Below are 23,101 nucleotides of genomic sequence, written 5' to 3' on the forward strand. Positions count from 1 at the left end.
GTAGGCTGAACTCAATTTTTAATCAATTTGTTATTAGAACTCAATTTAAGTAAGTTACCAGTACTTTTTATGCAAAAACGCTGATCAACTTAATTTATTTGAGTTGTCTTAACTTAGAAAAACTAAGTAAGCTGGAAATGTTGCTTCTCAGTGCAGAAGGATGAAAGATGTGTTTTGAAAATACCATGTCACTACCGTCCTCCTCCCTCTCAGATCAGTCCAGATGTTCATGGTACCAGCCTTTTTTATGGAATATGTTGAGCAAACCTGGAGAAGCTTCAGCTCAAGATATTATTGTTGTCATTGCTGTGGATCTTTACCTGATACACTGACTTGGTGAGTAGATGTTTACTCTTATTCAAACTGATTTTGTGGCTTCTCTTAGTTTAGCACCAGGTTTATAATCTTGCTAGCTAGTTAGTGTTAGCCTAGTGTTGCTGCTGCCGCTGGGCTCATGTTACTTAAAAATTAACACCACAGCCTTAAAAACCTTATATAAAAATATGTCTGTGAAATTTTCTGTTGATTGTTTGAAATAAAAAAGTGAGATAAGAGCCCAGACAAAATTTTTCGGGAGGTGCAGCCATTAGGGGTGGGGTGTGGGGGGTATTTTCAATCCATAGCCATAACTAACTATATATATAATGTTTAACCTGAGTATCAAAAGACCTCAGGGGGGTTGAAAACGATACAAGAGTTAGCTGTGCTCACCTGCTTTGTCCAGCCTTGACCTCCCGGTCAGCTATCGCCCTGGTGGATAACAGAGCTCTCCGAAAATGTTGAAGCACTTTTGCAAATATGTGATATTTTGATAAATTAAGTCGATATTTGAGCATTACACAGCTACATTCTCGCCTGAAAATATCTTAAAAGTTTATTTTGTTACCCAGAAAGGGTAATCTGGGGAAAAGGAGGATCGCATTTGTCCACCGCAGTTGTCAGAACCTGTGTATGCCTACTTGTGTGTACTTGGTGGACTTGTGATAAGTCGGAGAACAAGTGCTGTTCCAATTCACCTGAGCCTGAGATTGTCTAAATTTGAGTCTGTTCTATACCAAATGCATAAAAAAATGTTTTAAGAAAGCAATTAAGTTCATGTTCCAAATATGATTGTTTGCTTGCAGGACACCAGGAGAGATGAGTCCTCCGTCACAGATGGTGTGGTCAGTGAAGATGGTCGTCTGCAGGTTCAAGCTCATTGCATCTCCAACCCACATCCACTGCCACTGTACTTAAGGGAAGTTAAAGACTTTCTTCTGCACTTACATTTGGTTCACCTCGATCCATGATAGTCATTCAGGCAGTAATGCCTGAATGACTAGCCATCCTTAAAATATTACAACATTCCAACATTCCAGTTCATGTGTTGGAATGAAAAACAAATGTGTTGTTTAAATTAGAGACTGCACTTGTGACAGAACAATGAATATTTTATTTTGATTATATAAGTAATGTAAGTACAAAACAAACTTGTGGTAGGCCTAAACTTATTTTCTGAATAATTAAATCTGAGACTTTGTTTCATTGTAAGATTATAACAGTGATGGCAATATAATTGTTTGTTGTTCAGCAGAAGATATGTTGGCTGTTATACTTTGTTGTGTTTGAAAATAAAAGTTGGGCTGATTTTAACATCATTACAAAAAGGGTTGTTAATTATTTTTAATCATATTCAGGTTACCACAAATTGTTTTTTCATTTAGTTGAACTTGACATGTTTGTCAGTAGGTAAACAATAAGTATTATACAGTCAGAAATGTCAAGTTATTCTTAATACTGCATACTTGCAATGAATAAGTTGTCCTAACATTCATCTTAAGTAAGCTTTACTTAGTTTTTTTGAGGCAACGAGTTTGCATATTTTTTTTTGAGTTCTGGAAACCAAATAGATTTTTACTCTGTACTCAAAATGAATAAGTTGCCTTAACTTAGTCATCTTAAGTAAACTGTACTCAATTTTTTGAGGCAACGAGTTTGCATAGTTTTTTTGAGTTCTGTGAACTAATTAGATTTTACAGTGTACAGTACTTGTGCAGTATGATTTTTAACAAGGCTCATTAATTTGAACAAGTTTGATTTCAAGAATAAAATGTTATTGTGTTCTTGAAACTTTACCTGCTTTACAATTGTCATGGTCCCCGTGCCTTGCTGGCTGACTCTGTGATAGGCAACATGTTTTGGGTTTTTTGGGTTTTTTTTGCTCTCTCTGTCTCTCTCTGCCGGGGTGGTGCTCATTACAGGCTCCCGCCCCTGGCCCCTGTGTGTGTGTGTGTGTGTGTGTGTGTGTGTGTGTGTGTGCGTGCGTGCGTGTGTGCCTGCCCGCCCGCCCGCCCAAGAAATTTAATCTGACATTTATGTCCAGTTATATTTATCAGAATATTTGTATCAACCACAAATAAAATGAGAACAGTATCTGATGATCTGCATCAGGGGTGTCAAACAAAAGGCAGAATTGGCACAACAAAGACTCAAATCTGGGCAACTGGAAAGCTTTGGAAAAAAGAAGGAGAAGATAAATTTTGGACTTTTAATTGTAAGTTTTGCAGCTTCTCCTACTAATAATGACCTTCCCCATAGCCATTCATACTAATCAATAAACAATTAAATGTCAGAAAAGTCCTGTTTTTATAATCTACTATGAAAAAAATCAGTTTTTGTTTATTTTTAGAATGGACCAATAGTAAAAAAAAAATAATACACATTTCTTTCATTTACTACAGCAGCATTTCTTTGTCATGTATAAAAACTACACCTTTTCTTTTTCTAAATGTGTAGTTGGACTTCCTTACACTGACAGAAGTGTGGCTCACTGCCTCAGGTTAATTTGACATCCCTGCTCACATAGAGTTTTGAATCCAATACTGACCCCTGTGGGACTCCACAAGCAATGTTCAATCATTTTAACACTATTGAGTTCCTGTTTCTCTTTATTCTTTATACTTTATTCTAGTTGCTCCATGATTCTTCGCCGTGGAACTACTTCCACAGTTTTTATCCAATTTTCGCCATTCAAACTTTAAAAAAATTCTGCTCTTTCTGCTAATGCCGAAATATGACTTTTGGTGCTCATTACTTTTATACTTTTTGACATATTGAATTTTTTATGCAATTTTTTTGCCCATTGACATGAATGGACCACATCATCAGTGTGGTCACTGATTTTGCTTGCCGGGTTGAGCTGTGTTTTAGCTCAGTGAGATGATCGGCCGTTCTCAGAGCAGGAGGCCGGGGTTCAAATCCTGCTTATGGCAACAATTTTTTCAGTTCACAGTTAAACTTTTTTTTAACCGTTTTCAATACAAATTTCAGCTTCTCACCCCTTTTCAGTAGAATTTTCAGTTTTTTCACCCCTTTTCAGCGCAAATCCCAGCTTTTTCAGCAGAAACCTCTTTTCAGCATAAGTTCTGCTGATTAACCAGCTTGTGGCAAACTTTCCTTTCAGGAGATAGTTTAACTTTTTCACATCTTTTCAGTGCAAATTTAGGCTTCTTCACCGCTTTTTAGCAGAATTTTTGGCTTTCACCGCTTTTCAGCAAAAATTCCAGATTCTTTAGCTGTTTTCGGCACAAACTTCAGCTTCTTCAGCTCTTTTCAGCAGATTGTTCTCCTTCTTCTGCTGTTTTCAGATTCCACTGCAAGGCATTCACACAATTTTTTCTAGTGCTGTCTTATCTCCACAAATTGTTGCCTTAGCTTTCCACCTTGTCTAGTGCCACCCCTCTAACACCATACCTTTCCACTTTATTCATTAAAGCCTGGTGATCAGTTGTGTCAAAATCTTTCTTTAAGCTGATAAAAGCTCCAGCTGAATACTTTCTTTGATTGATACAATTTTAGTTAATGCAATGGATCTTGATCTGTAATATTTTGTGCTTAGTTATAAATGTATTCAGTCTGTCAATGAAAAGAGTTTATTTCAGTATTTTAGATATTTGTATGAGTAGAGAATTTGTGGCGTCTGTCTCTGGATTTATACAGAGGGCTAACTGCTCTCACTAATATCATAAAGAGTTGAAAAAACAAACCAAATGTTTAGAGGTCTTAGTTCACAGGGTTACCCAAAAATAAACTGGCATCATAATTTGAAAGTTTGGTCATGTTTAATATCTGTTACACACACACACAGTTAATTTTTATGTTTTATTGTTTTCAATTTATGCTCATTTTTTTTTTATAATATCACATATAAAGAAACAGCACAAACTGTATCTTCAGACAAATCCGAGGCTTCAGATCTACCAGACTAATTTCATCACACATGACGGGCACTGTGATGAGGCCCAGGGCTTCTTGCAGATAATGAACACAGATCAAAAGACAGTGTGGAACATGGGAAAGTCATCCAGTTCAGATTGCATTCTCTGTCTTTCTATTAGGCAGATCATTTTTTATCTTTCCATTTAATGTTTTGCATCAAATAAAATGTTGTTTTAAATGAACAAAAATCAGAAAAACATCATCAAAACTTCTCTCGAAAAAGAAGGAAAGAAGAAATGACAGCCTCTTGTTGAGACATTAAGCAGATACAGTTATGTCTACGACTATTTATACAGTGACACAGTTTTTGTCAATCTGGTTTTATACATAGTCTCTCATTTTCAGAGACTCAGAAGTATTTGGACAAATAGCGTAATTTTAAATAATGATGTGACCCCAGCAAACACTCAAGACACTCAGCATGCTTGTGACCGTGTGTTTATTTACAAAATGTGCATCTCTGCGTCCCTCAGTCCCTTTATCCTTTCCCTCAAAGAGATGCTGCTGTAGCAAATCCCTCTATCCCTTCAGTACTATTCAGACTTCCAGCAGTCTTCACCTGTCCTTCCTTCCTCCAGGTCCCGACGTCACTGAAATAGGGACAGTGTAATTACTGAATTGCTTCCAGCTGCCCTGCCAGTCTCCCTGGCACTGCCCCTTGAGCACACTGGACCACCCAACCTCTGCAGCGGAGCCGCAAACCACACCTCCGCCACAAATACTTTCTAATAATTGTGGTCAACTACTCTCTGAAGTCTACAACATTTCCAGATGCCATGGTGATCATCTTGACCTGGCTTGTATAAACAAAATAGCTTCATTTGCATTCAGGTTTTCAATTATGAATTTGGGGAATTTGAATTTCAGGGAAACTGATAATTATGGCCAGGACTGTAGCTGGTTATATGCAAAGGTCATAGTGGTTCAGCTGTCAGTTGTCATCGTTCCAATGAAAAGCACCAGTTCTCTTTGGTCACTGTCTGCTTTAAAATACTAAAAATACTAAAGTCCTGCAATAAAACACAACATATAATAGCAGAAAATATATCTTAGATAAAAATAAATTATTTTAAACATGAAAAGTGTCTTATGTTATTTGAATGTCTGTGTTTGTTAAGACTTGAAATACCAGATGATAGATACACATTTTCATATTACGAAAATAATTTGCACATTACATTCAAATACAGTCATGTGGAAAAGTTTTCACAGGGCTGTCTGCAGTAAAGTCGTGAATCATTAACTCGCAAAACCACCTTCAGCAGCAAGTAATCATTTTCTGTATGTCTTTATCAGTCATATCACTGTTCCTCTTTGAAATGATGCTTCAGGTCGTTCAGGTCAGGTTCGTGGCCATTCGTTTATGGACAGCTCTCTTAAGGTTCTGCCACAGCATTTGACACCCTAATTTTTTTCTTTTTCTGGTCTTCAGAAAAAGTTGTAGCCAAGCCTTATGTTGCAGACAGATCCGTTCTAGAATATTTTAGTATTGTCATGAACTAGTCTGAATCTAAATGCAAAGATCAGACTCAAAGATCAGCGACGATTGGCAGCTTTACAGAGTTCATTGAATGGTAGTGAGTTATTAACGGGCAACAGGTAAGTGACGGGAAAAAGCGGCTTCACTACAGGGATGCAGTGGAGCTCTGCTGCAGGGCAGAGAGGGTGTTAACTGCAGCCCAGGCGGGAGGAATTGATTATTGCGGAGCTTATGAATGTTTCAGACAGTCTTACTTGTTAGGCTGGTAAATTGAAGCTTTGGAGGAACACTTTGTCAGCAGGAGAAAATCAAGGGGTGTCAGAGAGGTGGGGGGGGGATCAGGTAGGTTGTGAATGGCTAATACCTTTCCTTTGCAAGTAGCAGAGAAAACAAGCAAGAGCAGGCAAAATTTGCCGGAGGTGTCCACAGTCCACAAGTGAGTTGTGTACCAAACAAACAGGGTTCCAGGAATGAGTCTGGACTGAAAAGGGAGATAGAGAAACAGGTTTAACAAAATTCAAATTCAAATTTTATTTGTCACACACACACACAACCATACACAGTATGACATGGGGGTGAAATGCTTGTAGCTGTACAATGCCCGACCATTAAATGACAGAAGAAAAGTTTTACAATATTTACAATTTACAGTTTACTACAAAATTTACAAATTAACTTAGGAATTTACAGTAAAGAATGTGCAAATAGCAGAAGAGATTATAAAGATAAGGATTATAAAATTATAGGAATTATAGGATTATAGGAAATGTGTGGTGGTGCGTGTGGTGACGTGTGTGAGAGTCCAGTCCTACACCTGGTTCAGGCCCCGAATAGCCTGGGGGGAAGAAGCTCCTCCTCATTCTCTCTGTTTTGGCCTTAAGGGAGCGGAAGCGCTTCCCAGACCTCAACAGTGAGAAGAGTCCATTGTTGGGATGGGAGAGGTCCATCATAATCTTCCTAGCTTTGGACTTGCACCGCTTGGTGTAGATGGACAGCAGGTCAGGGAGAGGAGGCAAAGAGCACTGAAACAAACTAGTAACAGAAGAGGGCTTCCTATCACTATGTTGGCAAGAGGACTGGGGAACCCTTTAGCTTTAATATAGCCAACAATTGATTTCTATATTCAGAATAGCTATGGGACGGATGGCTCAAACAGGAACTTTCCTCCCAGTCGGGGAGGGGAATCAGCAGGTACACAGAAGAGTTCATGGATGACTCAGTGACTCCGAAGTGCCCGGGTCCTGTGGCTGCAGAACAAGCCCAGATGTCAGCACCACCATGCTATGAGTTGGTCTGAGGTGTTGATAGGTTGTATTTTGTTTTGGCTTAAATTACATGTCGTGCATTATAGCCAAGTGTCTCCACTGTGATTCTACCTGTCCAAAGGACAGTCTAACTGATGCCTGTAGCGTCTGACATGTAGCTCTTTGGTCTTCTGCAGTTTCTCTGAGCTGCAGGTGAATTTGCTGAGTCGTCCATTCCTGGGGGGGGACTACCAAGTGCCATGAGTGTTTTCCACTTGTAAATGGTCTGACCTGACTGCTCCAGACCAGCAAACTGCCAAAACCTCTGCTTTCATAGAGGTGCTCCCGCTTACTGATGATCAGTTAATCGATTGCATTCGATTAGTAACCCATAGCCTCGCCTTATCCCCATCATTCCTCATTCCAAACAGGATTTCTATTATCAATACTTGTACTTCAGCATAAAGATTATTTCTGCGGTGTGTTGGTACACATTTTGGTTTATGAGAAACACACATTCAGTGGAAATGCGTGCATATACATCAGATTTAATTATAGAACCTATCAAAGCATTTTTAAAGCATGATGCAACGTTGTTTGGGATTTTTTGAGAGAGAACAGTAGGGGGAGCGCCTGCACAATAAAAAAAAAGTCCTCCTCCTTACCTCACATAGTTTTTGTCTTTAAAATGGGCTTACCAGACATCGGACCGCAGTGCAAAGTGTCCATTGTCCTGATGTAATTCAGATCTGAGGTATTTAAAGACTTATAGATCAGACTGGATGGTTAAATAGGATAACACACACACACACACACACACATTCACACACAATGTGTTCGGAGAACTGTGTTACTAAATTTGTACCACTTAGAAGTTTACAGTGAAGTCTATTTACATCACCTACGGGTCAGACTTTAGCCCAAACTTAAATAATGGCAGTTTCGCTTTGTGGGTCAAATCAGACCAAACTAATGATATAAAACACTTCTTATTATCGGCTTTGACTCTTGGCGCAAATCCCCATTTACTTTTTGCAACATTACTCTCGTAAAAGAAATATTCCGACTGGTGAGTTTCTTCTTCTCCATCCGTGAAAGCCATTTAAAGTAGAAGAAAGTATATCTTGGCTCTCCTGCCTACGATCCTTAGCCACATTTGAACCAATGGCAGGACAGACGGCTCTGCTGTAGCCAATGATAAACCGCTGTTGAGTGCGCACTCGTTTGGCTGACGACGACCATGGAGCGGAGTAGTGTCCTCTTCGGCGTTTCAAACTTTTAGCGTTTAGTTTCATTTCGGGCAGAACGGTAAGTTTAAAACCGCTTTTGAGCAAATTTCCTTTTTGTTTTCTCGTGTGGTGACTTTTTCGGATCTAATTCTCGGTTAAGATAATTAACTTAGCTTCGGTTCTCGACCGTACACTGGAATCCACTGAGTTCAGTTTCTCATCAAGAAAACAAACCTCACCTTAAACATTCCTTATGCTTTTCCCGAAAGCTTTTCTGGCTTTAAGTGTTGCTGTAAACGCGGTTTACGTCTTGGTGGGACTTTTGGGCCCCACATGAAGCGCAAAATCGGTGCGCCGTCGGTTCTTTTCGTATCTTAGGCCGTCTTTTGTGCCAACCTGCACTTCTGCTTGAGGTTAAATATAAATGGTTTGGGTCAGTATTACTTTGTAGTCTTCTGTATGTAAGCGTAATGCGGTCAATTTCCTATGAATGAGCCTCAGGTGTGCGTAAACAGCTTCGCAACTTCGCAGTTAAATTAAGCTGTTTGGACTGTTTTTGTTTGTTGTTATTTTTTTTTATTTTTATGCCCAAATAGTTTGTCCTTAGAACAAAGAAAATATTTGATCAGTGGAAGTTTTGTGTTAATGTTTGTTGCTTTCTGAATTTGCAGGAGCGTTTCCCTGAGCTGGAATGGGGGAGATAGAGGGTTCATACAGGGTCCTGCAGACCCCTGGCACAAGACTGGGAGCCCAGTTCAATGCTGGGATCAGCACTCTGGAGCCGGGCCAGAGTCTCAGTGGTAACATGGTCAACAGGAGAATAAGCCAAGGCAGAGGAATACAGATCCGTGTGCAAGGGCCGGACGACTCTCAGGAGTTCTTTGATATAGAAGTAGGTTCTACTGTGTGTGCTTCGTGCATCCTCGTTTGTTTACTTAAAATATGTCTCTGGATTGCTCCACAGAAGGCTCCATCTTACCTTGGAGGCCTTGGTCGCCCTGGTTTGTGTGTGTCTGTGTGTCTTGGTGACAGCTGCCACATGGCTTTGGTGCTGAAATCCCTTCCTCTTTAAGGCTTCTTATTGGGGCAACTTAGTGTAACTCAGCAGGGCGCCTCTTGGTTTCTTGGCTGTGATTTCTGCTCCAGGTCCAAGTGGTAGCAGTTCTCTTTACTGTCCCTAAAGCTTGACTTCCAAAGGAGTAGGTATTAAAAGTTAGGAGTCTGGTCTTTCTGGGTTGTTTTTATAATTCTTTTTTTTCGGGGGGGGGTTTACGAAGTCTAGATTTTACAGAAGCATTTGGTTACTCACACAGTCATCACATACAGTGTATAAATCCTAGCCAAATATTCTTGCTTTTGTTTTCTTCTATTCATTGGAATTACTTTAGAGAAGTTGATCCCTTTTAAATACTCGCTGTTGAACAAACTTTGAGATCCATGCTGTGACTCTGCTTTGCCATGTCTACTTGCCAAGTTGCAGCAGGAGTCACCGAGAAGGCCAATAGGAAGCAATAAGGAAGCCACTCTATCAGAGCATGCTTCCTGGCTTTTTATGTGAAGGGGAAAACAAATCTAAGTAGAGTCTGTACAATGATTAAATGCTCAATTCAGTGGCTGGTTGATGGTGAAGTGTAATAAAAAGACCTGGCAGCTGCTAATTGTGTTCGAATAGGTTTGTATATTTATACTTTCCTGTGTGTATCCTAAATCCTTGTGTAGCCACAAGAGTTGCAGTTCAGGAGTACTGCTGAGGCAGACGTTTCATAATCTTATGCACCATATGTTGTCTCAAAGTCTTAAGCTAATAGAGCGTAACGGGCATATGTTAGACTTGCATGGAAGCAGACCTGTGTGCTGTTCAGTCTGAAGAAAATTTAATTGGTCTCAAGAAAATGTTGTTCTCTGAGTTCTGACAGGCTGACTGAGGTCTGAGTTCAGCGCGGCTCCGCACGTGGTGTTGATAGGAGGTGGCAGACCGAAATACATGGCTGCAAAAAGAGAATGACGGCAGTGCTGTTGTCAAGCAGACTGGAGTTTACCAGGAACAAGATGGCCTCTGAGAGGCTCTGTTGTTCACTGCTTAATATTTCTGTTCATTCATTGTGAGTCGTCGTGGGCTGGTGGGTGAATAGTTTTTATCCTTGTGTATTGAATGGCTGCTCAGCTAAACGCATCAGAAATGTGCGCTGAGTTTGTGCCTATCTGTCCACAGTCACTTCAAAGAGAACTGATTGAGCCAGCACAACTTTTCCTATGCTTTTAATTATATTTTTTTTTTCTCCCTCGTGGAGTCAGTGTGCAAAAATAGATACAAAATTGCAGTGTGGAATGTTTGCCATGGTTGTGGCCTTCAAGTAACTGCCTCCCCTCATTGTGGTGTTTTGGTTGCTCAGCTGCCCAAATATCTTGTGTACAGTCTCCATCACCTGCCATTTACTGCCCCTCTTACTGTACAGTGAAGCAAAAATACACTTCACTCAAAATTACACACAGGAAAGCCACAAGGGATTCATCCATTGTGCAAATTTGCTTGATATAGATGTTCTTGTTTTCTGCTTTGTTTTGTGTGGTTTCTCTCTGAGTCAGGGGGGATAAATGTATGGGAACATTTTTGGAGTATTTCTGCTTTGCGTTGTGCTTTTAAAATGTAGATGCCGCATAATTTATAGATTTTGATGTCTTATGATTACAATATTCTGCTGATATATTGGTGCATTCCTAGAATAACAGCTGTCATTCTCCATATTTATTTCTTTACCGTTACATCACATCTTTCATTACGTGTGATAACACTGAACTGTAAAATCATATTGCGTGCAAAGGTGTGTGTATTTCTGGCCATATAATGTCTTTAGCCTGGACCTAAGACAGTCCAATCAGATCAGAGTCTTTGATCTGCTGGCCTTCCTCTGCTGCAGTTACCTGACATGGGTCATCATCAGCAGACATTTGCTTGCACGACTCTTGTCCACAGACCCCTCCCACAGCCACCCAGCACAGGAGAAAGCTCAGCCTTGTGGTTTCTGGACAGGGAGGTTGGGCCAGCGGGGCAGGGGAAACACAGGCCTCTTTTATCCAGCACAGCCAGCCCCTTTGCTGGCCTTAACTTCCAGCTTAAAACTTCCAAAAAAAAAAAAGGGGGCAGAGAGTGGGTTGTGGAACCTAGCTGTGTGAAAATGCGTTTATAGTCAGGGTGCTGGTGGGAGGGAATCCAGGCAGGCTTTGCTTTAGTGTTAGCAAACAAGCACATAAATAGCAAGGTTGACAACCAAGAGGGGCAGTTCAGAGGGAGCAGTCATGGCTAGTACAAAGTTTGAGCCGAGGTGGTGGGGGAAGGGGACACGGTCAGGAGTGAAGCCCTGTCGAAAGTTGGGCCGAGGAATTCCAAACCCCCCCTGGCCTGTCCCTGAAATCACATTTGGACTAACTAGATAACTCAAACAGTGTAATTCAACCGTGATGTGTGCTTTAAAGTCCTGTTTCATCTGTGAGCCGTTCTTGCAACGATGCAGTCAGTGTGAAATGCAACAAAGTGTTTAATTATCCTTTAAAATGGAATCATCCATTTACACTAAAGTTAACAATACACAATTTTCCTCTGGCCCAGAGTGTTATTTATTCAGATTGTCATTTCTTTAGAGACATTTTTACATGGATTTTTAATGAATAATTGTTTTGTGTGTTTAACAATTAGATGAATAAATGGCACTACAATCCAGAGGGGTGAAAAAAAACAAACAAACCTTAAATTGTGTGGAAGTTTCTGGCATCAACAAGAGATTGCAAGATCGAGACACATGGCACTCTTGTAGAGGAAAAACAGTTCAAAACCTTATTTTGGGAGCAGAAAAAGCAAAGATTTTTAAGAGTTTTTTTCCCATCTGATCTCGCTAATGATTCTATGCATGCAGTTTTTATGTTGCGTGATGTTTGAAATTAAAGTCAATTTAGATAATGGTTTGAAATGGATAGCTAAATAAGTTCCTGGAAGTGTTGTAAGATGGTTGTCCAGTGGAAAGACTTTCTTTCAAAGGGAATTTGGATAAAGTAATGTCAGAGTGGTGTATCTCAGTTTGTTATCTGTGGTCAGTTTATCATCTGTGGCGTCGGTTACGCGGACATGCTCACAAAAGCAGTAATCTTGTTCTTCATACCAAACACAGGCTGAGAAGCATTCGGCTCTCATCCCCACAAAGCACTCACGCTACCCCACTGTGTACTGAAGTGGCTAAACTATCTAATGGCTGTGCCTTGAAGGACTTCTTGTTAAATACCTCAAACAACTCCTCTCTGCTCTTACTGTTATGGTAATCTTTCCTGCTGCAGGGAGTAATTTACCACCACCTAAGGAGGATCCACCTACTGAGATTTTTTTTTTTTCTCTCCTTTTTCTCCCCTCATGTTTTAAACGCCAAGCCGAGGCTGTAAATTATCTGGGTTACACAGGTGACTTGAGCAGAAGGCACTCTGTAAAACATCTGATCCCGATTACCACCTTCCAGAGTTGATTTGCCAACAAACAACATGACTGCCAGCTGTCCACGGGCGTGTCCTAAAGCCAGGCAGCGAGAAGAAGGGAAATTGCCATTCAGTTATAAAATCCATCGAAGAACCTGTTTAACGTCAAAATGTATACCACCGTGAAAAATGACAGTGTACCTCCCACTGTGGCAAATGCAAGCCCCAACACACCCCTGCTGTCAGTGGGAGGTTCTGCTAGAGCCCTCTGCCTTTCACCGTGATCTTTAAACAGTGTTTAACCTGTCATGCAAGGTACAACAAATCCCTGCATTTTTGAATTGCACCTGTATTTTTTTTTTTTCATTTCCCCCCCTTGAAAGTCTCTGTGCATGAGAAAGGTTTTTTTTTTTGTTTTTTTGTTTTTTTTTTAAGCTTTTACTTGTACTCACCCCTGCTCCCAGCGCGCACACACACAAACAAGGGGAGATTTGTCTTCCAGAGAAACATCTGTTTGCCATAATCCCCCGTTGCTTTTGGAGCTTGATTGGGTGACCCATTGACCTGCCTTAATGTTGGTGTGGAGATGAGACTGTGGTCCACACCACAAGTAGGGTGTGAACAAACTCTGCATGATCTCGCTGTCACATCACAGATGTGACTTTACTTAAGATGCCAGGAGGGCTTCTGCGGTGCCGCCCATTGGTTTATGATACATTAGTGGCAAAGAAGAACTGATAAATTACGTTTTAAGGTAGAGTTAAACAGCAAAGTAAATTTGGATTTCTTTTAATCAATTCGGCCAGTTTTGGTAGTAGATTTTCATGCTTTCAAAAGATATTTATATCTAGAAACGGGGCTGGATATGCCCATGCCATTTAGTTTCGACTCAGTTTTCTGTGTCAGAGGCCTTCACGGGTCTGTACAATTGTTTTCTTATCTATGACTCTGAGAACTCAAATAGTGTTTCTTTTAAAGGCTTGCATATGACTCAGGTGTGCAAAAGCTCCACCACCATGATACTGATGTCACAGTGTTGCAATGTTCAACTGTCAGGAAAAATAAGCCAGCACTGATAAAGGAGCTGATAAGCTCGGAGGCAAACAATTCAAATGGATTGGACAGTTTGGAACCAGTTTAGATTCCAGGCCCTTCCAAAAGAATGACTCATGTGATTCAACAGCTAAAATATGGATTTATTGGCAACCGCGACTAAAAGTCAATTTCATTTTTAAAACGTTTAACTTTGATGTCTGTGTAGTGTAAAATTTCATTCGTACCGTGGTTGCTTCTTGGAGTTGTCTGAACTTGAAGACTGCTTTTGTACCAAAATTTTTTGCTTTTGGTACTTTATTGGCCAATTTATATTTGTAGTTTATAAACTTTTAAATTCAGGCATTTTTCATAACATCTATTTTTATCTTTCTTCTTTTTGTTGTTCCACTGTAAAATACTTCAGCTGTACTTAAACTGCTGCAGGGTTGCCAACATTTAAGTGTGTGCCCACAAAGTAAACAGTGACTTCACAGAGAGATAAGCCAAATTGGAAAGCATAAGAGGAAGTTGGTTGAGGGGAAAATATTATCTGTGGGCTACATGGAATTTCACTGCAGTGATGCTGGAAAGAACTTTCCTAGGGGGGGAATGATGTGCAGTAGTTGTACCCTTTCTTCTTTGCTACCTGCCTGGCTTCACCTGGCAGCTAGCAAAGAGGCTAGCTGGGTCAATGAGAAAATGCTATCCCTCCCTGTCTGACTGTAAAAGATAATGCTACATGTCAAAGTTTGATCTTACTGTGCTCTTAAAAACACACGTTTACAATTCCAGCAGAGGGTTAATGAGTAACACAATGACAAAGTGCCAAGAAAAAGAAGATGGCATTAAGTAGTTTGCTCATGGCTACTGCATTGAGAACATAATCCTCAGCAGGTCCAACCTGCCAACTGCTTCTGGGTTTCTTGTCGAACTAGCGGCCTCAGTTCTGTTTGATTAAACCTAAACATTAATCGTGTGGTGATTAGGCTGATTGTAGCTGTTTTGACAGTGTGGTTTCAAACTTTGTTTGCTGGTTAGACTGAATTTCCCCCGACTTATAACAGGATGAGGTGTACATGGTAAACCTCAAGAACACTGAGAAGAAATGAGGATTAGTGTATGGAAACATTGTCTAACCACAGGGAAGATTTGGTTTTGCTCTAATAACTTTGTTAATGAAGTACTCACTGAATGAGTCAAATTGACAAAATACCTCAAAGCGTTCCTTACATTTGGCTCCCGAGTCGTTGCGTAAAAAATCTCGTTGACGTTGTCTGGATCGTATGTTTGGCCTGCACTCAAAGGCAGCCCAGACAAAGTATTTTAACACACCGTTTTTTTTTGTTTTTTTTTTGTTCTCCGTTTGAGGTCAGCTGGAATCAGATACCTTGAATGTGTGGAAAAAGGGGGAATTTTACAAGAGATTCCTAAATTTATGGATGTTGTGTCAGTAGGTTTCACCTGCAATTTATAGATTTTCTGAATGCAGAACATGTGATGGTATCAAAGTAATGAAAAGACCGACTACAGTAAATCTCCTGGCGTGCTTTGAGTTGTAATCCTTTACTTTAGCCAATGCAAAGCAGTACTTTTTATAAGGCTTTTAAAAATACTATTTTACATTACAACCAGATGTTTCAGGCTATAATTTTCTCAAAAAGTCGCAAGCTAGGATTCCAAACCTCAAGTGCAGTGTGTTCTTCATACATAGTAATTAGTTCTTCATTTAGTGAAAGCAAACCCCAGAGCATTGAGATGGTAAACTTGTGCAGAATTCCCGCATGCACATTTCTCAGACCCAGATAAACGGCGAAATACAGTAAGTTCAGACACTCATCCAAGTCGAGAAAAAGTATTTAAATCGACAGATGGAACATACGCAACCATAAAACACACAATGGAGTGGATCATTTACAGCTGCGAATATTTTCTGCACCACACAGGCAGGCGGCATTTATTCAGCGCTCGCTTTGAACACAAGCGTGTCCTCTGTCTCTTCGGGCTTAGTTGAAATTAGTTTTTGATGATGCTCTCCATCTGTGGAATCTTTGTGAATATTTTGTCTTTTAAAGCAATGCACTTTCGCTTCTCATAAGATCTATTGTCACAGAACTTCTGAAATCTTTGTGTTGACATAGTGATGAAATTCTTCTGCTTTTCTTCTTTTTCTTTCAGCCAAAGGCTCTTGGACAGATCCTTCTCTCTGAGGTTTTCCACAGAGGCAACCTCATAGAGAGTGATTACTTTGGCCTCGAGTTTCAGAACATGCAGATGAACTGGGTACGTACATCTCCATTTCCTGTTTGAAGCGGACGCATTGGACATGGAGGAGCTGACTTGCGCACTGATTGGTTGAGGCAAACTTTTTTTTAAAAATGCTTGATGACAACAGGATGGGCATTCGGGGAACAACATGGACTTATAAGTCATTAGTTGCTCTTCTTCAGCAATGCAAACAGTGAGGTAGTGTTTTCTCTGGACTGAAGTAGTATATAACTTTGGAATATTTTTAACTTGTCTGGCAGCAGTGCTCATATACACATGTCAGACTTTCCATTGTTTTACTCTTCCAGAAACATAAGTGGAATTCAAGACCACCTAGAAGTTTTTGTAAAGCAGCAGAGAGGAGTTATGGAGCCCACTATATATCTTCTTCAAAGAGAATGAGGCCAGTGTTGTTTAATAAGACGCACCGGCCTCTTTGCTCACGTACGCTCAGCTGCCCGAGGACTGAAAACTATACTGTGTTTAAATATACACTACATTTGCTGCTCTGCAGTCTGGTTTTTAAAGGAGCTTCTTTCATTAACAAACTAAATCTTTTACGCATAGTGAATTTTTACTGAGCGTATGAAGGAAGCTTAGCTGCAGCTGATGTCATGAACTGTCGGTGACCCAGCAGGGCACACACTGAGATTCTTTTGGGAGTAGCTGCTGTGTCCTCATCAGTTATTTCATCGTTCAGGAAGCTCTTACTCAGAAGAAGAATAATATATTGAGAGTTTAACAAATAATTGGAAAATGTTTTCATGATTAATCATCTGAGTCATGAATCATTCGCTTTGTTAAAGCTTCCCAGCTGTGAGGACTGAATTCGGTACTCATAAAACCAAAAACTAATTTAAATTGGGCTAATCTGTCCCACGGGGTCACCCCCTGTGTGCACCTCTGCTGTTTCTATATCACTCCAGAGGTCCTGTTCCGTCTCGTTGATCTTGAGGCTCTGTGTTGCTCACCTGATCTCCTCTACATCCATTAAACTTGCATTTAATGGCTGTAATGGAAATGTGTGGAAGTCAGTGAGAGGCACTTCATGTGAATAGCATTGGTTTGATTGTTTTACTTCTGCTTATATAGAATCTTCTCCACCAGATGCCAAAGGGTGTTAAAGCAGAACTAAACAAGTCCTGTGACTTATGGGGAGAGGGTTAATAGCGTCAATCTTCCTCATGCACTGCAGACTCTTCCACGAACATCTTGTGGACTGCAGTTTGATCACCAGCGATGATCCTGGGCATGAAAGTCGAGTTGTTGTTGTTGTTGTTTGCTGTCTGCACAACATTTGAGAACTTGGATGAAATCCAAAATGTACAACTTTTCAAACAGGAGTGACTTCAGAAAGGTAGCAGAACCTGAAAAGGTCTCCAGGTGAACAAGGTGACTTTGAAGGGAAAATGGTCAAAGTGGCGTTCAGGTATTGTTTAAGGAGTAGTCTCCCCCAAATTTCATGATGGCACTACATATCTGAAGTTTCTAAATCCTGCTTGGTTTGGCAGATTTTTACACTGGATGGCCTTCCTCATGCAACAATAAGGGGTTTATGTCTCCTCTCAAAATCAATCTGGGCATATTTTGCTTGTTAGACAAATGTGTAAACCACTGCACCATGGGATTTTAAATGACGTACCAAAAACAGCTGTGAAAACAGTCCAAAATCCTCAGATATTCAGTGCTGCAGAGTAAGACGAGAATAAGCCTCAAATTGGCACATTTGAAAAGCTCGTGTGTTTGGAGGGTTTGCTTATTACATGTTTGGTAAATCAATACTTGGAATACTTGCATTCTACTCATTTCGTTGGGTTTCCCATAGATATGGTATCAGTACTTTGCCTCTGATTATTTCTACACATGCATTTGTACACTTCCAGAACCAATCAGCGAGTCTGCTGACGTAATCCTGCCCACGTATCGAGCGACACGCCCATCACTGATTGCGTAGTGGTTGTGTAGTTGGCTTGACGCTAACTTTAATGTTGTCCTTATAGTTGATGTCCCCAATGTTTTCTAAATTTCAGTGACGTTCCTCGACCAGCACATTGCTACTAGTCCGTCTTTGTGGGTAGTTTTTTTTTTTTTTTTTTTAAAGTTCAAGTGTAGCTATGGGATATCCAGGTCAAATGCAGGTTTTTATTTATGTATTTATTTGTTTTTAAACTTAAAACAACATCAGACGATAGCTGATGGTTTCAGGAATGTTTTGGCAAATGTAATCCCTCTTTTACGCGCTACACTGACCATTTACCAAAGCTTGCTCAAGTGTGGTTAGCCAGTAGAATTGGAGTAGAAGCAGAAACCAGAAAGCTTTTTTTCATTTTTAATAGAAATTTATATACAAACTGACACATGTGTGACTAGGAATTGAGTAGAATTCAGGCAGCAATCAGCTGATACCAATTTCTCAGTATATCTGTCTGGATCGAGCGCATTCCTCCCTCAATCAGCCCCAGATGTACGGCTTGAGCAGCCTCCTACACTGAAGCCAGTGTTTTGCCAACAGCATTGTGACATCTCTCCTCTGTTTCAAATGGGGCTGAAGCAGCAAACAGTCGCTGTGTTACAAGGGAGTCACTGAAGTTATCCTGCCACCACCTGTCAAAGTTACAGTTCACATTATGTTCTATTATTTTTATTTATTTATTTTTTCTCTTTAGGTTTGGCTGGAACCCACAAAACCCATTTCAAAACAAGTCAGAAGTAAGTGAGGCTGATTCTTAGCTCTGAATCCACCTAATAAAAAGTGTTTTGAGCATTGATAATCTGCTTGTACGTTTTACAGGACCAGCAAATACGCTTTTTAGACTGTCAGTGAAATTCTTTCCCCCCGATCCGGGTCAGCTGCAGGAGGAGTACACCCGGTCAGTGACTGTAATTTCCTTTTGAATATCACGTTTATCTCTACCTGTATGAGGAGCTTGAGGAACATGGTTTCTGTTTTTTCTTCCTCCTTTTTTTTTAGAAGCTCTGTTATGCTTTTCAGGATTTGAGTATTTGTCTTCTTTAAAATTACTTTTTCTGCAGTTAAAAACTTTGTGATCGTTGTTTTTCCAAGAGTTATTTGTTTAAATGGCACTTAAGGTTCCTAAAGATGCTTAATCCATGATGAGCTTAGTTTGTGCTTATTTACTTCTCATGAACATAAATAGATGGACACTTAGCTTATGACTGTGTGTGTGTGTGTGTGTGCACATGCTTTTTTTTTTTTTTTTTTTTTTTCCCCCCCTCTCCTTTAGGTATTTATTCTCCCTGCAAATGAAAAGGGATCTGATGGAGGGCAGGTTGATCTGCACAGAAAATACTGGTGCCCTGCTGGCCTCTCACCTTGTCCAATGTAGGTTCTTTCTGTTTTTGTTAAAGCCGACAGTGTTATCAGACTAAATTAAATTATGCAGTAGTAAGAGCACTTGTAAAATCTCTAGTAACTGGTTTGCTCGATTTGTTTCAGAACATAATCCTGTTCACAGAAACCACAGATCTTAAAAGGTTCTTTTCAGTATTTTCTTATACTCTGTAAAAAAAATAAATAAAAAAAATTAAAAAATTAAAAATCCCAGGGTTCAGTGTGTTATACCTCCTCTTAAAGGTCTTTAAAAATGGTAAAACGGTATTAAGAGACCAGATGAGAAAGCGCAAATGTCTAGATTCAAAAAGCAATTCTTATGGTAATTTGCAGCAAATTGTGTAGGGAATCATTTGTGAGCTATAATCTAAAGTAACAGCAAATCTACAGGTCACAAAAGAATAGAAACAATCTGTTAAAACCTGAAATGAGCGTAGTCTCTCTTCGCTTTCTCTCCATAAATCACAGCGGAGATCGGCGACTACGATGACACAGCAGACAGGGAATACCTGAGGATAAACAAGCTGTTACCTTACCAAGAGAAAGTACAAGAACGGATCATGGAGCTCCATCGCAGGCACCTGTAAGTTTTGTCTAAGTGAAATCTTTCTCCCTCTTTTCCAAATTGCTTTAACAGTCTGACTCCTGTAGTTCGGTTTATGGCTGCTTTCCTTTCTCGCATTCCTCGCGCACTCAGAATACTTGAATCTGACCTGTAAACGTAAACAGGGATGCGAGCCTTGTTCCTGATGTCATTACCAAAATTAAAGTCAGCCAGACTTTCAGCTTCTTCAGACGGTCATGTAGCGACTTTCACGGTAGACCAGCCGCCTGCAGATTGTTCTGTTGCAGCTGCTGACTGTGCACTTCTGAGAATAAATGCAATTCATTATTTTCTCCAGATGACCACATGTTGAGGCGATTTGAAACAAGTTAACTGTGACATCGAAGTCTCTTCCAGGCATTGCCATCATATTGTGGGTTTGTTAGATTGGCCTGCAGTGAGGATGCAGGGGAAATGCAAATGATCACTGTGATACCATGATTGGTATGGATGATAAGAAGCTGAATTTTCATACTGGTAGATGAAAAATAGCACGGGTTTATTTCACTGGCAGATGAGATGCAAGCTTCAGATTAAACAAATGATTTTAGCTTTTCCTCTTAAAAGTGCACACACACAGCACGTACTGTAGTACTGGGTCATTTATTTAGACCTTTTCTTCTTGTGGAGCTTTGCATGAGTCACAGCAAAAAGGTTTTGTTTCTTTTATCTTGTACTGGGTTACCCTACAGTCGATCGTCTATCTGAAACGAGCCATTTTAGCTCCTTTCCCCCTGCTTCAACCCAGCAGTCGGTGATCATGGCTCACCGCTGGCGACACATGTTGTCGTTATCAGCGTGTACGTGTTCTAATATTGAAACATGCTGAGAAGTATGCTTTGTGCAAGCCTGTTATCGCACAATTTTTTCCAGCAGATGGACTCTGGCTGTGTTTTTATAATGCGCTCTGTGCTGTCTGCAGCACATGTTGCAGAATCCGCATCAAGGCTGTGTGACTGTTTGTGAAACGCATTTCTGCAAAGTAAACAAAACCAAAGCAGTGAGCCCCAAAAATCCAGATGCATCTTGTATGGAATGTACCATTGGCCTATGTAAGACATGGGATGCATAGCCTTGTTGGTTTGACAGGCAGGGGTTATACTCAGCTGCAAACAGACAGCTGCAGTCACCACAGGCAAGCAGTCATTATGTTGTATTGTCTCTTTCCAAGTCTGCCTAAAGACGGAGCGTGCAGACGGAGCCTTGCGCTCTCTGCTTGATGACTACATTGACGTCACTCAGACAGAAGTGGTCCCTCGCTGATGTGGAAACTGTAACACCCGCATCAGCCTGTTAAGTGTTGCTTCTTTCAGACATCTGAGTTTCTGCATTACTGTGTCTCCCTGGTTTTATTCAGACATGCCTAAACCATTCTGAAAAGAGTCACTGTGAGTGTTCAGCATTTGACTAAACACTCCAGCATGTTGAGTATAAAGTTTCTTGGTTATTTTGTCCCGTTCTCTAAATGGGTTCCAGCTATTTGGGCATAAAAATGTGTTTAAATGTCACTTCCTAAGCTTTACATAAAACCATCCCACGTGATTACTCATGTTTGGCTGTCTGTAGCCATTCTTCCACTGCACTGTAGCCCTGCACTTTTCTACAAAACATCTGATAGAGGAGCATGTTTGAGGCTTCACTGCTACGTTTGGGAATCATGTTGTCCCTGCTGCATGCGTTACCCAGACAGCCCCACAGAGTATTTCCAGCAGTGCAAACTCCTCTCAAGCATGCCAGTTCCTGCTGTGTGCCACTAGTAAATGTGGGGAGGAGAAAAAAGAAACGCATATTTGCCCAAAATAGCTCAAAATTCATGTGTGAAAACAATTTGTTAGTGTGACCGCCCTCAACCAGCCTTGTACGACTATAAAGAAATAAGACCCTTATGTAGGAAGATGCTGGAGACTTATTCAACATGTTTATTTGTTCAGGTGTTTGTTTCTGGATGAGCTCGAATAAATAATCATTTCCTGAAAACTGATCTTGAAACTTTAGCACCCAGGCGCAGTGCACTTTTTTTTTTCTTTTTTCTTTTAATGATGTTTAACACGGTTTACTGTAATGAGGTCAATGAAGTGTGACTATTGAGTGTTCTTGCTAAACAAACCACAGTGAGGGTTTTTCCCAGTTTTCAGCGTGTTACAAAACCTCTCACTCCACTTTTCCCACCATTGGCTCCCATGCTAAAGCAGTGCTATCCTGTGGCCAATGGGGACTCTTTTCAACACAGTGTGTTAGGCAGCTCTAAAGACTTTTGCTAATCTTCCCTTGGTTGCCAGCGTGGAAGCACAAGCAACGAGCTCCCTGGCCTAATCCTTTGCTCTGGCCGGTCTATTAGCCATAAGGCCAGTAGGGCAGGGGAGGGCCCTAAGGAGATTTAACTGCTTAACAGATGAACAAAATTAGAAGACTGTGATGATTGGATGGATATGTCTTTCTAACATGCTGTTTGGTTGTAATCACACCATTTTTAGATAACTAAAATCCTCGAAATTATAAGGGATTTAAGGTCGCGCTGCTCGCTCTAAAGTTCATGCTGTCGTGCTCGGTTTCAATTTTATGTGGTAACTTTATTTTTTATTCTTTAACTGTACGTATTTATAGTGTAGTGTTAAACCAAACACTTTGAATGCCGTAGATGATTATTGCCCAACTTGATGAGAAATAATTTAATAAATTAATGGGGTAGATAGTTAATTTGATTACGGGAAGATGTGAATCACAAGACCGTAAAGTGACATGTTGGTGTGTTTTTATACAAGTGATCTAGAGCAACTCAAGGTTGCTAAATTACAAACACTACATGAAATACTACAAAATGATTTATTTTTTTTAATCATTTCACTACACGGATGGGAAGATTTTTAAAAAGCAGCGTTTTAAGCCCTCTGGCAATAGGCTTTGTATTTTAAACACCCAAGTTTAATCGGTAACAGCCAGAAAGCTAAAAATGGTGTTCCCAAGGACTGAAACTACGTGGGAACATTGTTAACACAAAACGACTTCACATTCATATCAGTAAATTTGACATTTACAGTTTTACTTCCGCCTGATCAAAATTGTACATTTGGATTGAATTACAGCGTCACGGCTGAGTCGGTGACTGTGATTCTATTGACAATGCGCTGAAATTTTTTATTTTTTATTTTTTTTTCTCATCTCCCAATTTTGTTGTAA

The 23,101-nt window shown here is 40.2% G+C and overlaps 1 protein-coding gene and 1 long non-coding RNA gene across 3 annotated transcripts in view; one reads left to right on the forward strand and one right to left on the reverse strand.

Moving 5' to 3' along the window:
• Positions 1-3,295: 3,295 nt before the first annotated feature.
• On the reverse strand, positions 3,296-6,297 carry LOC120738908. The gene is made up of 2 exons (XR_005697075.1): positions 6,102-6,297; positions 3,296-4,847 (listed from the first exon to the last, which is right to left on the reverse strand). It is a non-coding gene; the product is annotated as an uncharacterized LOC120738908 (long non-coding RNA).
• Positions 6,298-8,158: 1,861 nt separating this feature from the next.
• farp2 (FERM, RhoGEF and pleckstrin domain protein 2) overlaps positions 8,159-23,101 on the forward strand; it is a 32,306-nt gene continuing 17,363 nt past the window's right edge. For both annotated transcript variants that reach the window (XM_040040583.1, XM_040040584.1), the window contains exons 1-7: positions 8,159-8,289; positions 8,882-9,102; positions 15,879-15,983; positions 18,635-18,677; positions 18,760-18,838; positions 19,214-19,311; positions 19,789-19,903. In XM_040040583.1, the coding sequence (XP_039896517.1) occupies positions 8,902-9,102; positions 15,879-15,983; positions 18,635-18,677; positions 18,760-18,838; positions 19,214-19,311; positions 19,789-19,903 (641 nt within the window). In that variant the 5' untranslated portion in view covers positions 8,159-8,289; positions 8,882-8,901. The remainder of the gene's footprint in view (positions 8,290-8,881; positions 9,103-15,878; positions 15,984-18,634; positions 18,678-18,759; positions 18,839-19,213; positions 19,312-19,788; positions 19,904-23,101) is intronic.

Source organism: Simochromis diagramma, unplaced genomic scaffold (assembly GCF_900408965.1).
Source record: "Simochromis diagramma unplaced genomic scaffold, fSimDia1.1 OVJJ01000026.1, whole genome shotgun sequence".
NCBI lineage: Eukaryota > Metazoa > Chordata > Actinopteri > Cichliformes > Cichlidae > Simochromis > Simochromis diagramma.